A 22,215-nucleotide genomic window follows, 5' to 3' on the forward strand; every position below is an offset into this window, starting at 1 on the left:
AAAAAAAAAAAATTGTCCCCTTGCCACTGAAAATGGGATACCTCTGAAACTGTCATGACAGTGTTAATTATTAGCAAGTCTGCTAGATGCTCAGCTCTGCTGCCCTGGAGTTTTCTGCGTAGTGTTTGGACAGGAAGCTGAAACAGGCAGGTAGGCTCTTGTACACACCCTGGAGAGTCATAGCAAACTGCTCATCTTTTAGTGCTGGCTCATAATGATCACGTAAATTTAACACAAATCTTTCTTTCTCTCTCTCTCTCTAAAATAAAATCGGACCCATTAGAGCAAGTAACTTTTCCATATTCACTTTAACTAAGAATTATTCTAAAATTAATGGAAAATTATTCATTACTTTCAACAACAGAGTGATCTGTGAAAAAGCAAAGCAATACAAAGATAATGAAGTACAGGTAACATCCTTCTACAAAAAACAAAACCTCACATATAAAGCAGAACGTTCTGGGGTTTGATGTTTGTGTGGTTTTTTGGGTTGTTGGGGTTTCTTTTGGTTTTGTTTTTGGTTTTTGTTTTTGTTTTTAATTTAAAACACATACAAGCAGTCAATGCCTTCCTGACCTAATGAAAGCATCATAGACCTTCACCTAACTCACCCACCAGAGTAATCGTTACAATTAGTGTCATTTGATTTTTAGTACCAGAAGACCAAAAATCTTTGCAGTTACAGCATATGACAGTCTTTACTGACCACTGTCTTTTGTCTGTCTGAAAAACAGCAATATCCTCACAGAAGTGCACCCTTTCCTCTCAGTCCCGCCAGGCCCCAAGGATGTTTTCCAAGGTTTACATGCTGAGTTTCCTCTCAAGCCAGAAAGCAGCAGTAACTATGAACAGTTGAGCTCCAAAGGTAAATGCTACCTGATGCACCACCAGGCAGGTGAACTCTAGTGCTGTAGCTCTTCACCCAAGTTCATATCAGAATCATATCGTAGAATGGCTTGGGTTGGAAGGGGCCTCAAAGATAGAATCATAGAATCATTTAGGTTGGGAAAGTCCTTTGAGTTCATCAGATCCAACTGTTAACTGGAAGTTACCTAGTTCCAACCTCTTCGGCCATGGGCAGGGACACCTTCCACTAGACCAGGCTGCTCAAAGCCCCATCTAATTTGACCTTGAACACCTCCAGGGATGGGGCATCCCCTGCTTCTCTGGGCAACCTGTGCCAGTGTCTCACCGCCCCCACAGTAAAGGATTTCTTCCTTATATCTAACCTAAATCTGCCCTCTTTCTGTTTGAAGTCATTACCACTTGTCCTGTCACTATGTGACCTTGTAAAAAGCCACCCTCCAGCTTTTCTGTAGGCTCTCTTTAGGTACTGGAAGGCCACAATAAGGTGTCCCTGGAATCTTCTCTTCTCCAGGCTGAACAATCCCAACTCTTTCAGCCTGTCTTCAGAGGAGAGGTGCTCCAGCTGTCTGATTGTCTTTGTTGCTGTCCTCTGAACAGGTCTGTGTCCTTCTTATGCTGGCAGCCCCAGAATTCTCACAACAGCTGATTAGAGGGGAAGAATCACTTCCCTCAGCCTGCTGGTCATGCTTCTTTTGATGCAGCCCAGGATACAGCTGGCTTTCTGGGCTGCAAGCGCACATTGTTGGGTCAGGTTGAGTTTCTCATCCACCAACACTCCCAAGTCTTTCTCCTCAAGGCTACTCTCAATCCATTCTCTGCCCAACCTGTACTTGTGATTGTCCCAACCCAGGTGCAGGAACTTGCACTTGGCCTTGATGAACGTCATGGGGTTTGCATGGGCCCACCTCCCAAGCCTGTCAGGGTCCCTCTGGATGGCATCCCTTCCTCCAGCATGTTGCCTGCACCACACAGCCTGGTGGTGTTAGCAAACTTGCCGTGGGTGCCCTTAATCCCACTGTCCATGTCACCAACTAAGATGTTAAACAGCACTGGCCCCAATACTGACTCCTGAGGAACACCACTCATCACTGGTCTCCAGTTGTACATGGAGCCATCGACCGCAAGTCTTTGAGTGTGGTCATCCAGCCAACTCCTTATCCACTGAGCAGTCCACCCATCAAATCCATGTCTCTCCAGTTTAGAGGCAAGGATGTCATGTGGGACAATGTAAAACACTTTGCACAAGTCCAGGTAGATGACATCAGTTGCTCTTCCCTTATCCACCAGTGCTGTAACTCCACTGTAGAAGGCCACCAGACTTGTCAGGCATGATTTGCCCTTAGTGAAGCCATGTTGGCTGTCACCAATCACCTCCTTGTTTCCCACATGCTGTAGCATAGTTCCCAGGAGGATCTGCTCCATGATCTTGCCAGGCACAGAAGTGAGACTGACTGGCCTGTAGTTCCCCAGGTCTTCCTTATTTCCCTGTTTAAAAATGGGGATGATGCTTCCCTTTTCCAGTCACTGGGAACTTCACAAATCCACTGTGACTTTTCAAATGTGATGGATAATGGCTTAGCCACTTCATCTGCCAGTTCCCTCAGGGCCCATGGATGCATCTCATCAGGTCCCCCATGGCCTTGTGTACCTTCAGGTTCCTTAGATGATCTCAGACCTGATTTTCTCTTACAGTGAGCAGTTCTTCATTCTCCCAGTCCTTTCTTTGCCTTCTGTGACTTGGGCAGTGTGGCTGGAACACTTGCTGGTGAAGACCGAGGCAAGAAAGTCATCGAGTACCTTAACCTTCTCCATGTTCTGGGCAACCAGGTCTCCCATTTCCTTCTGGAGAGGGCTCACTTTTTTCCTAGTCTTCCTTTTATCACCAACATGCATATAGAAGCTTTTTGTATTGCCCTTGACATCCCTGGCCAGATTTAATTCTATCAGGGCTTAGCTTTCCTAATCTGGTCCCTGACTGCTTGGACAACTTCGCTGTATTCATCCTGTGCTACCTGTCTTTGCTTCCACCCTTTGTAGATTTTCTTTCAGAGTCTGAGTTTGTCCAGGAGCTCCTTGTTCATCCATGCAGGCCTGCTGGCATTTTTGCCCAACTTCATCTTTGTTGGGCTGCATAGCTCCTAAGTTTGGAGGAGGTGATCCTTGAATATTAAGCAGCTTTCTTGGGCCCCTCTTCCCTCCAGGGCTTTATCCCATGGTACTCCACTAAGCAGATCCCTGAAGGGGCCAAAGTCTGCTCTCCTGAAGTCCAGGCTAGTGATCTGGCTGTGTGCCCTGCTCACTGCCCTAAAGGATCTTGAACTCCAGCATTTCATGGTCACTGCAGCCAAGGCTGCCCTTAAGTTTCACATTCCCCACCAGCCCTTCCTTGTTGGTGAGAATAAGGTCCAGCATTGCACCTCTCCTCACTGGCTCTTCTATCACTTGGAGAAGGAAGCTATCATCAACACATTCCAGGAACCTCCTGGATTGCTTGTGCCCTGCTGTGTTGTCCCTCCAACAGATATTGGGGCGGTTGAAGTACCCCATGAGGATGAGGGCTTGTGAATGTGAGGCTGCTCCTATCTGTCTATAAAGAGCCTCATCTGCCTGGTCTTCCTGGTCAGGCAGCCTGTAGCAGACTTCCAGTATAATGTCACCTGTCCCTGCCCTGCCTTTAACCCTGACCCATAAGCTCCAAGCTGGCTCCTCATCCATCCCTAGGAAGAGCTCCGTGCACTTCAGCTCGTCACTGACATAGAAGGTGACACCCCTTCCTCTTCTTCCCTGCCTGTACTTCCTAAAGAGTCTCCTTGTATTCCAACACTTCCAGTCATAGAAACCATCCCACCACATCTCCATGATGCCAAGAAGACCATAGCCTGCAAGTGTGCACATACCTCTATCTCCTTGTTTAGTCCCCATGCTACATGTGTTTGCATAGAGGCATTTACACTGGGCCCCTGGTGAAGCCATGTTCTCCAACATAAAGGACTATCACAACAGCCTGATAGAGCACAGGCCAGAACTTGAGACAGGTGCACAAGCATACCCTTAAGACTAAACTCATAGGACCTGCTGAATCAAGATCCTCATACAAAGTAGTAATTTCCACCAATTACCATTACATTAATAGTTTTTTGTGCAATTCAACATAACAGCAAAGCCCCAGTTGTGAACCCAGTCTCACTAGAAAGTGTTCAGTTACTACAGCAGACAATAAAAATAACCAATCTGCCCTGTATATAGGGCATTTATCCAATGCAGTTATCCACATACCTTTTTTTTGCTATTTGCCATGTATTTAGTTTATGGTATCTCTTTCATTATTTCTAGCATTAAGAACAAGTTGTATTACTTCTTGTCATGTAAGTGTCAATGGGGCTTGCTGTGCCAGTATCATGTGGGAAGATTTCCCACCTAGCCTCTGTTATGCTTTATATAAAACCACAAAGATCATTCTTAGTAGCTTGTTTTCACATCCACATACTTAAAAATGAAGAAATATCTAATGCTTAAGTACAGGGGAAGAAATTGTTCAGGTGCTCCTTAAAAGAACAAGCATTTCTGGAATCTGGAGGCTCCACCAAAGTAAAGGCATAGGATTTCTTACCTGCACAGGTATCTTGGGGGGTTTGGAAGGTCTTTAACCATGTAACACTCTCCCCCATTTACGCAGAAGGCTTTCTGCTTTATGTCACATTTTGTGAGATGACTTGTCCCAGTTGTAGATGTGGAAGTGGCTGGAAAAGACAAAGAGTGAAAATATGGATCAGAATGGCTTGGGTTTTTTCCTAACTGGTAAGCGTACTTGTATCTGGGGGAAGAAGTAAGGCCAGGAAGGATCTGGCAAGTCCTCTGAGCTCTCTGTGTTGCTACCACAGGCACTAATTACCTGATCATGCATTTTGTTGATCAACACAGGAAGTGGAGTTTAAATACATACTTCAGAGATATGCTACCCCACACACGGTCTGGGAGAAAGAGAGGATTTCAGTAGCCCTGTCCATCAAATGACCTTAAATTTCTGCAGCACTCATGTATATTTAATTAAAAATGTGTAATTTGTGCTGTTACTTACATCACATTAATTGCATTCAAGTGCTTTTTGGGGTGTGAGAGTCATTACAGACTGCTAATGTGGTGCCAAATAAACCGAGGCCCTGGATGAGGTTTCTTCCTGGCACTGCCTTGAAGTAAGTGAAGCTTTACCTGAGGCTGATTCAGTCTCTTGGGACTGAACCCCTTGGTTCAGCCACTGCCTTCTTCCCAGGGGAGAGGGTGACTGGCTGAATGTTGACTGCCTCTCCCCCAGCCCATAAATGAGAGCTGTGGCTGCTTTTGTTCAACTCTGTAGGGAGGGAGAGGACGGGGGTCTGGAGGCATTGTGCCTTCCTCTGTGTGTGTGATTGCCATACCTGTGTCTGCAGGAATCTGTGATCTGGAGGCCAACATAGCACCTCCTTCAGATGGGCTCATTTGCATGAAGTATTAACAGTTTTGGGCCACCAAGGCTGCTAGACACCACTAGTGCCTATAGCAGCTATAGTGTTATAGCCTATAATAGCCTGTAGTGCTATCAAATGGCAGTAGCACTGTGCTTGCACTGTTTCTTAGCTTACTCCCTGCTGCATTCAGGGAATACCTGCAGAAGGCAGGATTAGCTAGCAATCTTGCAGGAGGCTGCCAGTTTAGGATGAGAAATCCCAGCCTTAGGATTTGCCTGTGCAGTGTCCGTCAAGAAAATGATGGTGTTCTGACTGAAGGGAGCAGTACTGTGAGAGAGAGAGTGCTCAAAAATGTCCCCACTGCAGTCATTGCTGGTAACTACTAGTGTAAGGTGACTGCCTGAGGTTGCTTTAAACCAGCTAGCAGCAACAGGGATGATGGGGAGGCCGTATTATGTTCTCAGCTCCTCACACTGCTCTGTGCCTCCAAAACCACCTCTGTAAGCTGGGTTAAACTTCAGTCAGGCATGTACCTGCTAGGCTTCAGCTGCAGACCCAAACTACAATTTCTGGTTGTCCTCTAGTCTGAACAAGTTTTGCTCTAAATTCTGTCAAAACACAGTAGACATGCTTGAAGCCTGGACACCAGTCAGTACTCAGCTCAGGAACCTTGCCACTGATGGGCTATGTGACCTCTGGCCAGTCATTCTCATTATTAAACTTGGGTTTATCTGCCTAAAACTGAATTGTTTAGCTGTAAGGTGCTCTCCACAGCTTACAGAAAGGAGCTGAAATTATTCCCACAATGAGTGGGATAAACAGCCTCTCTGATGATGGTGTCTGTCTCCCTACACTGACTGAAGCTTAAACTCTTGAGAATATGCCCCTAATTTTTAAATGGCTAAAACTAACTAAATTGACTACCTGTCATCTCTGAAAAGTGGGGAAGTTTCCTGCATGTTTTTGTTTAGCCATCTCCAGACATATAGAAGTAAGAAATTTTGTTACAGTGCTGAACAAATCCCAGTATTTTTGTTTCTGAAAGACAGCTTCTACCCTGAGGTGGAACAATGCTTTTATCTACCGACGGATCCCACTGGAGTTGACTAGAGAGCTGCAAGCACCTATACAAAAGTTGCCTGATATTCAGAGCCTTTTCTGACACAAAGGCACCTGAGGGGCATGTTTGTAGTAGGCTATTTTAACATTTGCTGCACACATTGAATCCAAAGAAAACATGCTTTTAGCAGATTGTCTATCAACAAATACCACATATATTTTGAGTTCTTATTTCTGAGAATAAGGATGAAGTAGTCCCTGTCATATTTGATTTTCATGTGTTTCCCATCATATTCCAAGTAAAACTGCATTTTTAGCACTTGGCACTTGGGAGAATGGGCCACTTTGGCTGGCACCATTTTCAGAGTGACTTTAGCTACCTTGTTTTGATGAGACATGAGATTGTGACTGCTATATTTAAGTCCTTCCTTTTACTCATCAAAATCCCATCTGCCTGTGCAGCTAACATCTTTCATACCCCTTCCTTCCTTTGCCATTGATCACCAGCATGCCAGTTTCTTTCTCTTTCTTCCATGATGCCTTGCTTGCATGGGGTGCCTTCCCTATGGTTTGGCATAATCTTTTCTGTGACATCTTCCAAAACTCACTCTCCCTCCTGCTTCCCACTGTTGCACCCTTTGTGCCACATCTCCCTAGATCCTGATCTTGATGGGGGCCTCTAAGTGCTAATGAAATGCAAACATGGAGTACTAATTCCTTGTAATAACACATTCCTTTCTCCTGGCCCCTCAAAGCATGATTTATAACCTCTCAGACCAGGATAAATTTATGCCTTGTCTAGAGGCAGGAAAAGGGGTCATGTTTTAAGAGTAGTCTGACACTTTCAGCTAGCACCAGTTCAAACAGGACTTTGCACCCAATGTTGACAAAAGGCTGGCCAACAGACTGCCCTCAGCTCAGCAATGAAGGGTTGTCTATGCTTGATATCAATGAGCTGACCACCATCCTTGACATGAACCTTAGGATGGGAGATCTGCTTCATGGAAGAGCTTTTCTTTCTTCATAGGCTTGAAAGGAGCCTGGACCTTTAGCCCAAGGGAGATGCCTGATATGACAGGCTATGGCATACCAAGACCTGAGATGTGAGAAGCGCAGGTGAGTGAATCCCATCTATATAGCAATGTATATTTTGAAGCATTTGTGAGTCTTAACAGGTAAACTGACTGTTAAGCCTCTCTCTGCTGACAGCCAATTCACCGTTGTGTCCTTTTACCTACTGAAAGACTTCAAACTTCAAGTGAGACAAGCACTCTGAGGATGTCCTTGAGCTCAGGAAGCTAATGCATTCATTTGAAAAGGAAAAAAAAGCAGTATTGTTGCAGCATTTCTGGCAAAAAACCCCCATTTTGCTACCCTGCTGGCTAATGGAATGTTTAAAATTGAATTTTACAGGTAGATACAGTAGCAAGTGGGCTTACAGCAATCTATAATTGTTTCCATCCTCTTGCTCACTGCTGCTTTCAGCAGCAGCTCAAGCAAAAGCAGATCACTGTGAAGATTCAAAGTAACCGTTACTTCCCAGCTGATGTAAGTGAGCTTTGCATAGCAGCAATTGCTGTGAACTGATTGCTAGAGATGGGAATAATCTGCAGCTCTCAGAGAAATCTCATGATACAAGGGCTTTACACATATGTTTGTGGGGAGTGCCTCTGCCCATGTTTTTGGCATTGCATGTTCAAAACCGTTGTATAAATCTTGCATGTGAATTTTCTCTGTATTACTGATCTACTGGCACTGTGGTCCCAACCTGCCTGAGTTTTGTAACTCCATGGGGTGAGAGGGGGAAAAAAGTCTCCAGTGAGTTAATTCTGATGTTAATTTTTCTTTGCAAAGGATGCCTAGTTTTTATGGCATATGGCCACCATTCAGTGTATGCACTATAAGCCTATTTTGCAAATTAAATACAAGAAACACTAACTGTGGTTTTGGGTTTCATTTAAAGCCACATAACGGAAGAAATGTGGTGTTTGGGAGCAGGTGTTCATCAGAGCAAATTTAATACAATCCATAACGAGGCCCAAAACACTTTCCATACATCTCTAGCAGACAGGGGCTTGGAGGGTGTATGGTGGGAACAACCAGCAGCGTAGACCATGTATCTACGCATTTTTCTTTATTCACCTAGTCAAAATTTGTACCTTCTTTCTCTTCTGTAATGCTTTCTTCAGCTATACAAGCACAAGATAGAAAAGCTGGTTTGTTTCAGAGCCCTATACCAAACCCCTAGCTTACTGAAAGGACTAAATTACATGCTGTAATGAAATTTGAAAATATCATGCATGAGATAACAACTGAAAACACTGCATATTATACCTCCTCCCTGCTCCCCATCCAACTTCCCTGGATGCAGAAACACCACAGTAAAAAAGCAACTGCAGGTAGCCCGAACAAAGTTCCTACTAATGCAGTTATTCACAGGGCACTGAAAGACAATGAGATCTGTTCCTATCTACGGGAACTGACTAAAAGCTATTAACAAGAATAAAAATAGAAACATTGCATCTTTCAAAAACTACTCTCTATAACATGAATTACTGCTGTAAAACTACCTTAGGATCATTTCATGTCAAGCAGACACAACTTCATGTAATTCTGAGCTTACCTGGGGAATCTCTGACCCTTTTCTGCCATGAAGCAGGAAAATGCATTCTCTTTACTCTCTCTTGCTTCCCAAAATACCCCTCTGAAGTTCAGTGGCTACAGCAGCAGGACTCCCAGGCCCTACGCAGGTGAGGCAGTCTGCTGAGAGGAGCCCTAAGGGATTACTGAGACTGAAAGGGAAGGGCTTTGCAAGCTAAACAGAATAGTATCCATGCCTCTTTGAATTGAGTTTCTGCAAAGCTGGTGTAAAGTCAGAGGACAGGCTCAAAGTCATGCAAGGTGATTAGTGAGATGCCTGTGGCTCAATGGAGATAAAGTGGCAGCTGTAGCACAAAGGAAGGCTTGCCATCCTCACTGGAAGGCCACTTATGGTATGCAAATATGCCACCTTAGTGGACTGCAGGTGGAAACCTTTTGTGAAGAAAAAGAGTAAATTACTGAGGAGGAACAGAACAAATACTTCTGCTTATCACTGTTTTCTGAGACTGAGGCTTAAGCAAAGTCTACTTGCAGTTTATGCCAATGGAAGAAGAAGGTACCTGCATAGATTAAGAGAGGGACATAGGCAGAGAAGGAGGGGGAAAGAGCACACACAAACAAGGTTTGGAGTAACAAAGTGTGTGTGTGCTCTCATAAGAAAGTCAGCTTTACTAATTCATATTCCCTCATTTGAAGCTCATTCATTTCTTTAAAAGCACAATCCAATTCCATCTCAAATTGCTGATGAGCAGTTTAAAGATGTCCAGCCCTGATCTGCAGGTTAGGTTTATTTCCCATGTAAACTTGGCTGCAGTACTTATTCCCTCTATGTCTCAACTAAACCATCTACATTTTCTTTCCACTGGGTACTGAGCCTCTTCAGCTCACTCCAACCAGTGCTGGATGAGCCTGACTTGCAAAGTACGTGTGAATACAAAAAAACTTCAGCATTTCTGTACTGTACTGAATGAGGAAACCCGCTGGTTCCAGAATGACTGTGGGCAGCAAGAGGTCTATGGATACTTTCAAGAACACAAGCCAAAACCTGAGAGTAATCAAAAACTAGCCCCTTTCTGAACCGACAAGATTTTCTGTTTTACCACATGTGTAAAGGATGTGTTTCATGTTCCTTCATACTTAATGGTTCCAGAGCTGAAACTGCATCCATATAGCTCTGAACATACCAAAGGTTTAAAAAGCTACCAACACCAGCAAATAAAACTCAATGGAAAAAAAAGAAAAGGATGCCAGATCTCTACAGGAGGCATTTACAGTCTGTTTCATGGGGCTGCTCAGAATTTTTCACATTGCTTTGGTGATGTAATACTCTAAGCTAGTTGTTCAATCTAGTTATATAATTTCTTCAGCCTCTGCCTTCACAAATAACATGTAGTGTAACAGATTCCTGGGACCTTCGCAGGAGATCATTTAAGGAGCCTGCTGTTTTGCCAGCAGCTGGAATTGCTTACAAGTTAGTGAATTACTCTCTGGCCCTAAGACAGTGCTTTCTCACTTTGGCACTATCTCTACAAAAATCAGGGCCAGCAAAAAGGAAACAGGAAATCGCTGGGTCTGCAAGATAGAAACTTCAGGAAAGATTGAGAGCACATAAACTCTTGCTGAACCAAGGCAGCGTGTCCCTCTTCCTCCTATGACATGGACTCGGTGGCAGTTCCCCCTCACAAATCCAACCTTAGCAAAGGAAAGGAAAGAGAAAAAAAAAAAGAAAAAGAAAAACAGAGGACAGACGCTTCAGATTGCTGCACCGCCCGATCGCTTCCTCCCCGATAGCCGACAGACTGACCCAGTTGGCAGGCGCGCGACTGAGAGACCTGCACAGCATCTGGCTCACCACGGAGGGTCAAGAGGTGACACATGTTAAAGACGGTGTGACCGGGAACAGTTTTTGTTTGCTTCATTTAATTTTGAGATGAGGGGAAATAGGGACAGAGGCACAACAGCTCACAGTTCGTTAGTGAGGAAATGCAATTACTCTTTGCAAACACTAGTTTTCAGAAAAAGGTGGGCAACATGGGTTGTAGAAGAGTGCAAGGGTGTATGGAGAGACCTGGTTGAAACTGCACTTTGAGGCAAGTCATACTTTCCCATTGCCAAGAAAGATGTCAGCTTTCACTTTAGAGTGATGTGATAAGCATCTGCAAAAGGTCTGCAAGAGCATTTAGAAAACATTCTGCACCTGGTGGGGGGACATGTGAATGGCAAAACACAAGGCAGTGACAGGCCAGAGGGTCCCAAGAGGAAAAATGTGTGTGTGGTGTGCAGAGGTAGCAAAAAAAAAAAAAAAAAAAAAAAAAAAAAAAGCGGTACAGAGGAAATATGCATAGAGGGAATCAGTTCGGGAAAAGCAGGTCTAAGCCCAGGAATGCTAAACTGCCAGCCAGATAGGGAAGTGTCTTTAGTATTGAGGGATTCTCAAACAACCTCAATAATGCCAGGAATGGGTGGGAGTGTCTGAAAACTTGCAGGCCTTAGATAAAAGCAGACAGTAGATAAGGGGCTGAATGCAACTGCCACGGTATAGTGAGCTTTATCCAGTGTGGAGTCCTTTGCTGTGCTGGTGAACTTCTCAGCATGAAGAAAACCCTGGGTGGCCAAATAAACTGTAGGAAAGGATTCCAAGCTCACCTTGCTTCAGAGGCTGCACCCTGCCCTTTCTTTCCTATGCTCGCTGTACAGCAAAGTAAGGTAAATAACTCACTGGGCTGGAATTTCGTAACAGGGGCAGAGCTCATGCAAAGCAAACTGTAATACGTTTGGTAAGATGTGCACCATCATGGGGGACCTTACTCCTGTGTATCTTATAGCACTTCCACAGAGCTCTGAAAAGTCTCTTCAGGCTGCTGGGGAAGGACCATCAGTGCAGATGCAGAGCAGGCCTTTGAAACTGTAAAGGAGACTTAAAGGAGGAGGTGAAGCTTCACAAAGCAAGAGCTGCTCAGTGTCCAGTTCCCCCTCCAGTGCACAGCTAGGGGAGCCAATGCATAAAGAAGAGAAATCAGCTGTTGGACAGGTGAGAAGCCATCTTTTTCTGCATGCCAGGGAGTAGATACCAACTCCAGGAGAACAATCGCACCAAACTGCTGGGCAAGTCAGGTTTTCACGCTGGTGTCAGGACCCTGCCTAATCAATGAGAAAAGTGCTATTGCATCATCTGCAGTTGCATTATAGCCTGGAGAGGTGACTGACAGGACCTAGATGGAAACTTCCCTCCTGGCAGGAGGGCTTGACTTGAGCTAGTAAAGCAGAGAACTTGAGCTCTTTTCTTCTCTCAAATACCCTGATTCTGCAAGGCAGTGTGGGGAGCATCCTAATGCAAACAGCATAATTTCTGCATAAACAGCTGTATTTAATGGTTTTAACTCAAAAAGGGTTTTGATTTAAAAAATGGGGAAAAAAGACCTTGACAGAACTGAAAGAAGAAACACACAAAGACTATGAAGATTATGAAGACAGATTGCTATCCTTCATGGAACTGCCTAGAGAGACATTTTTATACTATCCTAGGGTCCTGCAAGCTGCCCTAATCCAACTGCAGGTTTGGCATGGCAGTAAGCTCCCTGAGGCAGCAAGTAAAGGTGGATTTATTCCCTTCTCTGCTCCTCATCTGATGCTTTCTGTGAGGGTCAATCATGTGGTTCACCAGTGCTGTAACCTATATTCAATTACTAAAATAAAATAATAAAAAAAAATCTAACTGTGATTAGCTGCAGTTAGTCTCAGCTCAGGTGACAGGGCCATCTTACTGCTCCTGAAAGCTACTGTGGCAGAGGACTGGATTATAGGTTCCACCTGGTACCATCAAGTTTGCCTTGACAGGTATGTAGTGATACTGACATAACTATTTCCTTATCACATTGAGTATTGAAATACTTCCATCCCATTATAACCTAGTCAGTCAAAATCTCTTCTTGTTCCTCTTTCTTCTGACAGTTTAGTTTTTTTTTATTAATTCCAAGTATCCATTTATACTTCTGCAGATAAGTGCAAAAATCTCTTCACTCCTTTAGTGCTATCTGCTCACAGAGATGCAGGGATAATAAAGACTGTTCAGCAGCTTATGAAAGGAAGCATGCAAGCTTTCCATTACAAATGATGTTTCATCTAAAGTCAACATCATAATCGTTGTCAGGAACCCTTTCAGCCACAACTTACTTATAAGTGAGCATATAAGCCCACACAAATTCAAGTCAGCACTCAAGCATCTGCTTAATTTATAGTCACATTCAATTCCATGTTTTTCCTTGGTGCCTTTAGAGAAGTTTTTCTGAAGTAGAATGCTTTCCAGCACAATACCTTAAGTGTATGCCTTGTTGAAACAATGCCCTATTGAAAGCAAAGCTTGTGTACTGAAATACTGCGTGTTAAATAAGTTTGCAAGAAGCAGCCATGTCTGTAACCTTTCTTTGAATAATTCTAAATGTCCTGTCCAGGATTCCTAGGCATGCATTAATCTGTCTCCTCTTGCATACTCTGCAGTGAAAAACATTTACTATTTTACTAATTCCATAATGAAACAAGCTTTCATTGATTTTGAAGCACACCTTCAAAGTCATTAGGGCATGCCCCCTCCCTTTGCCCCCATTCCTAAAGCAAAGAGACTACCTGTTGCTTTCCCAGTAGCCTACTGCTTCATGGGGATGGCCATGAAGAGAAGCCACTGGAAACCTGAGGCGTGAAAGGGATGCACTGGCCCTGAGGCAGTTGCAGCTCAATATCTTTAACCAGCCTGAGGTCCCTGGGTGGTGAGGAAGAGCAGAGTAGCAGAGAGTGACTCTTTCCAACAGTAGCTCTTGCAACACCCTTTGAGACACAGACTAGTAGAGAAATATACCTCCATTTCTGAGTCAAAGATACAGTGAAGGCAACTCCTCTCAGAAATCACAAAGGGTTGCTCACAGGTTGCTGAGTATCTCCTTGGTATCTATGACAAGAAAGCATTACAAGGAAGGACCCCCAGTAAGACTGGTAGGTATGGGAGATAAGTAAAAAACAAGAATGCTTATCAAAGACAGTTTCCTTCCTCAGGCACCAAAGCTCAAATTTATTTGTCAGTTTACTTCAATATTTGTATTCCAGCAGAGATTCCCAAGGCATCAGGTTTTTAATTTTATTAAAGGTGCTTTACAATTCAAAACAAGTTTTGAGATAAAACTGGTAGGATTGAAGAAAGACACATTCTCTTGCTATTAAAACTGATTCCTGACATTTGAAATGGACCATTCCCCTTGGAAAAAGGTATGAGAAACTGTTAGACAGAGCTGCTGTGTCTCTTATACAGGCTCTACTAGAGGATCCAGCCTCCTGCCCTGTTCTGGAGTTGCTCACTGAGAAAAATCTTCTCCGGGTGGGTGCACAGGGAAATTTCCACTCTGCTATCCACCAACACAGACATGGGACCTATCTTTTCTGAAACACAGAGTTACCACTTCCCTGTTTGGAATGTCTCTTTCCATCACAGAAGAGAGTGATAGAGAGAGATATTATTACGTGCTTTGCTTGTAGCAAGATCCTTTGGACTCTGTAAGCAGGCTCCTTTCACAGCAAACTGTCAAAGCACTTGAAATTCCTATGAAAGAGTTTTCTGCAGTGAAGGAGCCTTTTCTCATTTCCCTCCCTAATTTCCTGCCTGGAGGTATGAAACTGCCACTGTTTATAGTGCTGTTTGAAAATACGTGTATATGAAAAGGTACCCAGGGAAAACATGTCGCATGTCAGTAAAAAGGCAGACAAGAATGGCCTAGAAAACATGACTACTGGGGCAAAATGGAAAGATTTCAGGTTACCTAGTCTGAAAGAAATTTTTCTTAAACTGTGGGCTGTAATCCTGCTGCGACTGACTCCAACAGGCTTCAAAGGATGGCGTCAGGATGTCAGGAGCAGCTGAATTAGCGGCCACCAGCCCAATGTCCTGAGTGAGACCTGCCTGTGATTATTGCCGCCCCTGGCCAGGACCTCTGAGAACTGCTGCAGATGGCAGTTGCGAGAGCAGAGGGGCAGGTGCTTATACCCAGAACCAGTTCTGTGAGCCTGCTCTCCCTCCTCTGCCCTCACTCTGGCAACTTCTGCCACCACCTGCATTAAAATGTGCACAGTACTTCACCTTGGGCTCACTGGCAAAGCTCTGTGCCAAAACTTCATGTTACTGCAAAAGGAATGTGATGCTGTCTTTAATTAATATCTGCTATCAACTCAGTTTTGTAAAAATGAACAGTAGTATATTTGTTGCAACAGGAAAGATTAACTTCCGTCTATCAATGGTACTGTTTGTTCTGGCACTTTATTTTATTTTCCTGCTCATTTTATTTTATTCAGCTTTTATTTCTTCAGTGATGTTATATTTTAATGTGCTGATACAGGAACTGTCATTTAATCAGTACCTGTTCTCAAGAAACATCAGAGAGGACTATGCAATAAACATGTCACTGTGCCAGAGAGTTTTTATACGTTTGTGAAAAGGTTGGAGTTTTTTTTCGCTTTAAAGGAAGAATATTAAAATAAGCATAAGGTTATTTTTCTAGCCTCGAAAAAAAGTCTGGTAAGAAAAAATACAACCAAGTAGAAAAATAAAATGTGTTCATGTTGAGACTAAATGGCACATTTCCTCCAGCAGTTAATTTCTACTGTCTGGTTATAAACCTGTCAAAAATCAGATTTATGATGTAACGCTAACAGATTCCAAGCAATTGCTGTGTTAATGGAGTCACTGCCATACTTATGTATTTGTGCAGACACAGACCTGCAAAAGGCATGGATCCATAGGATTGAGAAAAGGGTTCAACAGTCTATGCAGAGTCTCTCTTTGCAAGAGGCAGTCTCAGGGTGAAGGAGGATATGCAGTCCAGATGACATTGTACTTTCTGCTGAAAGCCAAGACATTTGTCCAGCTAAGGGAGGAGGTGTGGCAGCAGTGTATGAACAGTCACATGAGGGAAAACTTGTGCCCCGCTGCCCCCCCCACCCCCCCCGAAAAAAAAAAAAAAAAAAGAAAAAAGCCCTGTTTAAACAAGGCAGCTGCCTTTCTAGTGTAAACCATTTTTGCTAGGGCAGTGCTACCCTTGGTTCTTGCTCTTCAGCTTAGAAGTGGTCTTTGGCTTCTATTTATTATTTCTGTCACTATGAACAGAGCTGGGGTGCTGTTGTGTACCAATATAAAGGAGCACACCAGGCAGAAATGCAAAGAGTTCCCAGGACATGTAAAAGGCAAGAAACAGTGGTACGCAGAGATGTGGACACAAGAAAACATCAAAAAACTCTTCATGGTGACAGCCAAGACTTTTTGTAGGTTTTCCACAAAGAAGAATATTCCAAGAAAATGAAGATGTGTGGCTTACAAAGAGCTGCTCCAAGCAGAGAGCAACATTTCAAGTGGCTGCTTGAACAACTGTTTTATGGAAAGCAACACCCAGTTGGTGCCTGGAGGTGGGAACCTGCACCTATAGGGTGGGCAGGAGAAAAGAGGGGATAAGCTGTAAGGGCATTGCTGTGCAATGAGATGAGAAACGACTGGAGGGATGCAGAGTGAAATCACTGGTGTCAGTGGAAAAGCCTAATGGGGTGGAAGTCCTAAGTGTGTGGGTAAGAGCAGAAAGCTGTGCTCTAGTGGTGTCACGCACAAGCAGCCCTCCAGACACAGAGTGTCAAGCTGGGCATCCACTCAGCCCACATCTTTTTAACATCTTTATTTCAAAGCATTATGTGGGGTGAAAAGACCACCTTTCTCCTGCAGGCTGGGCTTAAGCTTTTGGGCACACTGCAGAAAACTGCTAGTGCAGGTGGTACCCTACCAATGACCTTCCAAGCACTCCACGTGCTCCAAATACTTTTGAGTCCTTTTGTATCCAAATGGAAGGACACTTTCATCAGTAAACCTTTTAAAGGGTTTGTTTTTCCATCTTCTTTCAGTCTACAAACTGAGTTGTTATGGTTTCTCAACTGCTGCATGCCTTTTGTGGTGCCATGGGTTGTACCTTCAAGAAAAAATCTGTTCTAATGAGAACCTTGAGTGTCAAATGTGTCATTGCCTCCTGCAGATGACTGAGGAAACTGCCAGCCACCACCCCACAGGAGAGACCCTGGGGATTGCCCTGGTTAAATTGCTCGTCTGATAACATTATTCCCTGAGTTTCAGCCAGTAATTTAACAGAGTGCAAAAGACAACCCAAAGACTGGAAGAGAATTGTACACCTGAGCCAAGCAAAGCTAGGTGTTTTTTCCACCAAAAGTAGAATGCTTCACATGCCACAATTATTGCACAGATGTATCAATCTTTTCCATGCCTTTTCTAGGGTTAGGAGCAGAAAGAAATTCCTGAAGGTCTCTGGGACAGGACAGTGATTTGGCACAAATGGGTGAAATAGCAAGCTATGAAGTGCTCAGGGCCCAAGTTCTAGGCAAATACTTGGCAGTGGCAGCAGTGGGGCTCTGCTGAAGTTATAGAAGACGTAGGCCTAGCATTTATTTATTTTAAAGTATTGTCTTGTAGTATGAGCTAAAACAAGATCGATAGCCTGAGACATTTAAAACCCCTGAGTCAGGCCTTCAAAATCTTCTTCAGATAAGTTTGGAAGGAGAACAGCAGGGTATAAAAAACCCCATTCACTCAGTGTTTTGCTGTTTTGTTGCTTTTCAGCTTTTGAACCTATCTTGCATTTAAACCCCAAAAGTTAGGCTTTCGCTTTTACCTTTAAAGGGATAGCTAAAACTGCGCTTGAAGAAAGAAACCAAATGTTGCAGGGATTCTGCCTACTTTGTGCGCTGTGCGGTGGTTTAACCCCGGCTGGTAGTTCAGTACCATGAAGGTGCTCATTCCTCCTCACCCAGAGGGATGGGGAGGAGAGTTGGAAAGTAATGTAAAACTCAAGGGTTGAGACAAGAGCAATTTAATAATTGAAATAGAATAAAAATGAAAGAACAATAGGAACAATGTTGACAAGAACCGTTATAATGAAAAGGGGAAGAAAAAGTGTAAAATGCAGAGGAAAAGGAAGAAGGGAACACGTGGCACACAATGCAACTGCTCAGCACCCGCCGACCGATGCCCAGCCTGTCCCTGAGCAACGATCCGCCTGCTCCGGCCCGCCCCCCAGGCACATATACCAGGCATCGTATGGAATACCTCTTCGGCTAATTTGGGTCAGCTGTCCTAGCTGTGTCCCCTCCCAGTTCTTGCGTCCCTCCATCCTTTTCACTAACAAGGCCTGAGGAACTAAAAGTCTCACATCATAGCTGAAACACAGCACCGAACTAGCTCCTAAGAAGATAATTAACTCCAGCTCATCCGAAAGCAGGACACACTGCCACAGCATTTTACTGTAGCCTGAGAAACAACGCAATCTACTGCAAAATGGAATAATCCTTTCAAAGGATCCTTGGCTGCTGTACCTGGAGTGAACTACAAGGAGCAAATTACCAGCCTGGGAGGTGATGAGGGTTTTAGTAATGGCAGTTCTGTTGACTCTTAGGAATACTGAGACAAGGTTGACCCTTTTCGCAGGACAAAAGAAGTCACTGGCTGATTTTCTCCAGGGCTGAGGAGTGTGTGTGGGAAAGGACTTGCATGCCAGCTTGGTGCATGTGGCAGCCCCATGGCTGGGCCCAGGCAGTGTTGCATTGCTGTGCTGCCAGAGCCGATGCCATTGGCATGAGGCTGCACCCAAAAGCTGTGGGGGCTTCCTGGGGGGCAGGGCTGCCTCTGCACCTTCTGCTGCCAGTCCTCCCCTGCAGCCTTCCTCCCCAGTTTGCACGCCTAGCTGGCACAAAGAACCTGGTGAATATAAAGTAAGAACAGCAATTCTAGCCTAAACCTATCCTGAATTTCACAAGATGCATTTCCTCACTGGAAAATACATCAAGGTCATTGAAGACAAGACAAAGTTTCAGTATCTCAGGGCAAAACAGACTGATTTTTTCTTTCTTCAGGGTATTCTCTTACAGCTGAGCAAAGCTGACTTCCCATCTTTTTCAACTTTCCTGTTGAATCAGAGACCTATGTCAGCTGTCTGCCTTATTTAACCTTGGTCAGCAGGACACAAAACCTAAATGACAGATAGTGCTGTGGCAGACACTGTTGTCTTCCTTCATTTACCCAGCATGGTTTGCTTCATTCCACCAAAGCCACATATTTTGTTACCAGCAGCAGCAATATCACGGCAGCAATCAAAGTCTTGTGTTGGTAGTGTGCTAGAGGTGAGCTAAGTTACAGTTTTGTGCAATCTTTTACTCTCTCAGTACTGTAGAGATGACCCCTGGGTGCCATTAATTTCCATGGCCTTTATGAAACTTACTGAGTGGGATGAAATTGCATTTTACTGTGCAAGGAGTCTGCTTTGAGACAAAAGGGCAAACAGGCCAGGAGGATTTATCTGTCAGAGCCACTTATGACTTGACTGAAATGAGAAGCTGGTCCCACTGACAGAGAATGGGTCATTCTCCTCTCTCACATTTTTGCATGATTTATCTGCTTTTATTTACATGCATCAATGAAGAGCGGTCCTTTCAGCACAGTTTTCTTAAACACTTCTAAAGCTAAGAGCAGCTATCCAAATTAAACAGTTTGAGACACTGCCTGCATGAAAATGAGTGAATTTGAGCATCTATATTTTCCTTTTTAGCTAGGAATGAAAACAAAGATCAGCTTAAAATTCACGTGGGGAAAGATAAAAGTCTGAATCAGTGGATGATAGCTCTGATTAAAGAGTTGACTAATGGAAAAATGACTTCATGGATAATAAAATCAGACTAAGTATCATATGAAATACATTTGCTTAACTTCTGGCAGTACGTCTTTTTTCTTGTTTTAGTCTGTTAGTTTTGTGTGGTCTTTCAGAAATTTGTTGTGGAATAGGATCTTCCCTTCGTTACTCATGCTGATCAGAAGAAATTTGGGTATCAAAGAGACACCCATTAACAGATGACATGAGAAAAAATAAAATGAATTTTTTTCTTACATTTTGCAAAGCTAGAAACAAGTTCAAAAAGCCTAATGAACATATTAAACAATATTGTGCTTCCAAAAGCATGAGAAACATTTTTCACTTCCTAAGTTTTATTTCCTAACTAGTAATCAAAACTAAAGAAAAACTTCAAAAAGTCAGTAGATAGCGGTTAAGAAGAATGTTTAATATTTTTAGAAGGATTTGAAACTAAACAAATTGGAAAAAGAGGTGGATCAACATTTAGAATGTATTTCTCTACTTCATTGGGAAAGAATGGGAAGCCTGACAGTCATAGTTTTCCCTACAAGGAAACAGTCACTATATTAATTTAATTTATCATTTTGCTCTAAATGCTGATGAAATACACTACATGAAAATAGGTAAAAAAGGAAAAAAAATTAAGCATTGAACTGAATAATTATCACAATCTTTTAGGTGTGTTGTCAACACATACAGGTTTTGTCTGGTGCATATCCCATATATGTTTGTCAGACTGGTACAGTAATATGCTATTTGTGTCACGGACACCCGTTAGGGGAGCAGAAAATTACCTATGTCTGAAAAGTAGCGATGCTGATTTTTCAATAAATTCTACCAAGAATCCTTTTTTTTTTCACTCATTTAGTGCTCAGTAGTTGGGATAGCCACAAAATGGTTCCTCTAAAATAAACGCGTATATAAGCATTTTGCTATAGCATACTGCTGGTTTTGGTTTTCTTTTCAGACAGGCTGGGCTAAGGAGTCCAGAAATGGAAGTACCCAAAAGATCTGCAGCCTCTTTCTAAAATCTGAGTTTAAATGCAACACTATGACCTCCTAATGGAATTACCCTGGGTCTGTCTTCTTGTAACTGAGATCAGTATTTGGCCCAAAGTCAACAGCAGACACATTTTAAAAAATGAGTGAGAACAGGATGCCATTCATTACCTCCCATCTTTCACACATGTTCTGTGTGATCTGGTGGAGTGTGTCCCATTGGAAAAACAAATGGAAGAGGTTATCGTTTTGAGATAAAATGGAAAAAGCAAGTTTCAGGGGTTTCATCTTTGACCTTATTATAGCCTGAAATTTGCCAACTAGACTAGTCTTCCAGAGGCTGAAAAAGAATTATGGATGCCTAAAATGATACTTCTCCTGACTGTGCAGAGCTGAAGTCCAAGCCTGGCTCTCACTATTGTAGCAGTGGACCTGCAGAACAGGTTTACTCCTTTCCATTTTCAGAACCTTTCGCCCTCCCCCTGATGGCTGATTTTAGGCTGTGCCAGACCAGCAGTCCAGTCTGTCCGTCTGAGTCACACCACACGATTTCCCTCTCCCCACAGCCTTCCTGCTTCACCGGTTGAGGCCATTTCAGTTTCTTCTTCTAACCCTACTTAGGTGGCCTTACAGTGCTGTCCCTTAAAGATGCAAGGACAGCAGGGATATTTTGAGACTCCAGAAGCACCAGACCTTGACAAATGCTGCCCTACTCTTCTGTGGCCATGTGGGTGACATGATAGACTGGCAAAGCAGCAACTTCCCTGTGACCAGCTTGAACAGGGCTGTCCTCTTTCCTTACCTCCAGGTATCTGGCTGTCTGGAGGGCAGGAGAAGTGTGTAATCAGGTCAAGTAAGAGATGCTGGGGGGGTTCTTGCGTGGGAGCAGGTTCAACAGAGTAACCAGACCCATCAGTAATTGCATCCCCTGCATGTTCTGGTGTGCCTGGCTCCTCTCCTAGACTGACTGCTCTCTGGAGACAGGTCTGGTTATATCTTGATACAGAACATGCCCTTGGTGTTGAATAAAGGGTCACAGAGAAAAGTCTCAGCTCAGCTACTTGGTCTGACAAAAAAGGCCTTTTAAAGCATTTTTGAAGTGGTCCATTTTGCTAGGACTTCAGCAGCCTATTTATTATACATAGAGCTTATTGCTTTGGTTTGAAATTGGAGATTCAGCTTTTCTGGGACATTCTTCTCCCCAGCCTTTACCTAGGCCTTTCTGGATTTTTAGTAGAGTGACAGACACATTATGACAGGAAATTACCAAGCAACACAGGGCAAGAAAAGTGAGGCAATTATCTGAGCTAATTCCAGCTAATGAGGTAAGGAAGCTGAAGAAAGAACCCCCCTTGCTTATCTGTTAAATAATGAAGTTAATTAACCTTTGGGCTTCAGTTTTATGCAAAATCTAGCTCAGACAACATGCATGGATACCATTCCCAAGGTGTACAAGACACGTCCATTGGGGCATGGTGAATGTGGGTCTCAGTCTCCCAGGCCTTGAAAATTTCAAGTGCCTTGAAAAGCCC

The 22,215-nt window shown here is 43.6% G+C and overlaps 1 protein-coding gene across 4 annotated transcripts in view; it reads right to left on the minus strand.

The window, feature by feature from the left end:
* NRG1 (neuregulin 1) overlaps window positions 1-22,215 on the minus strand; it is a 306,437-nt gene that overhangs the window by 30,311 nt on the left and 253,911 nt on the right. For all 4 annotated transcript variants that reach the window (XM_040580771.1, XM_040580770.1, XM_040580769.1 and 1 more), the window contains one exon: window positions 4,478-4,607. In XM_040580771.1, coding sequence (XP_040436705.1) covers window positions 4,478-4,607 — 130 coding nt within the window. The remainder of the gene's footprint in view (window positions 1-4,477; window positions 4,608-22,215) is intronic.

This window comes from Falco naumanni, chromosome Z, assembly GCF_017639655.2.
Source record: "Falco naumanni isolate bFalNau1 chromosome Z, bFalNau1.pat, whole genome shotgun sequence".
NCBI lineage: Eukaryota > Metazoa > Chordata > Aves > Falconiformes > Falconidae > Falco > Falco naumanni.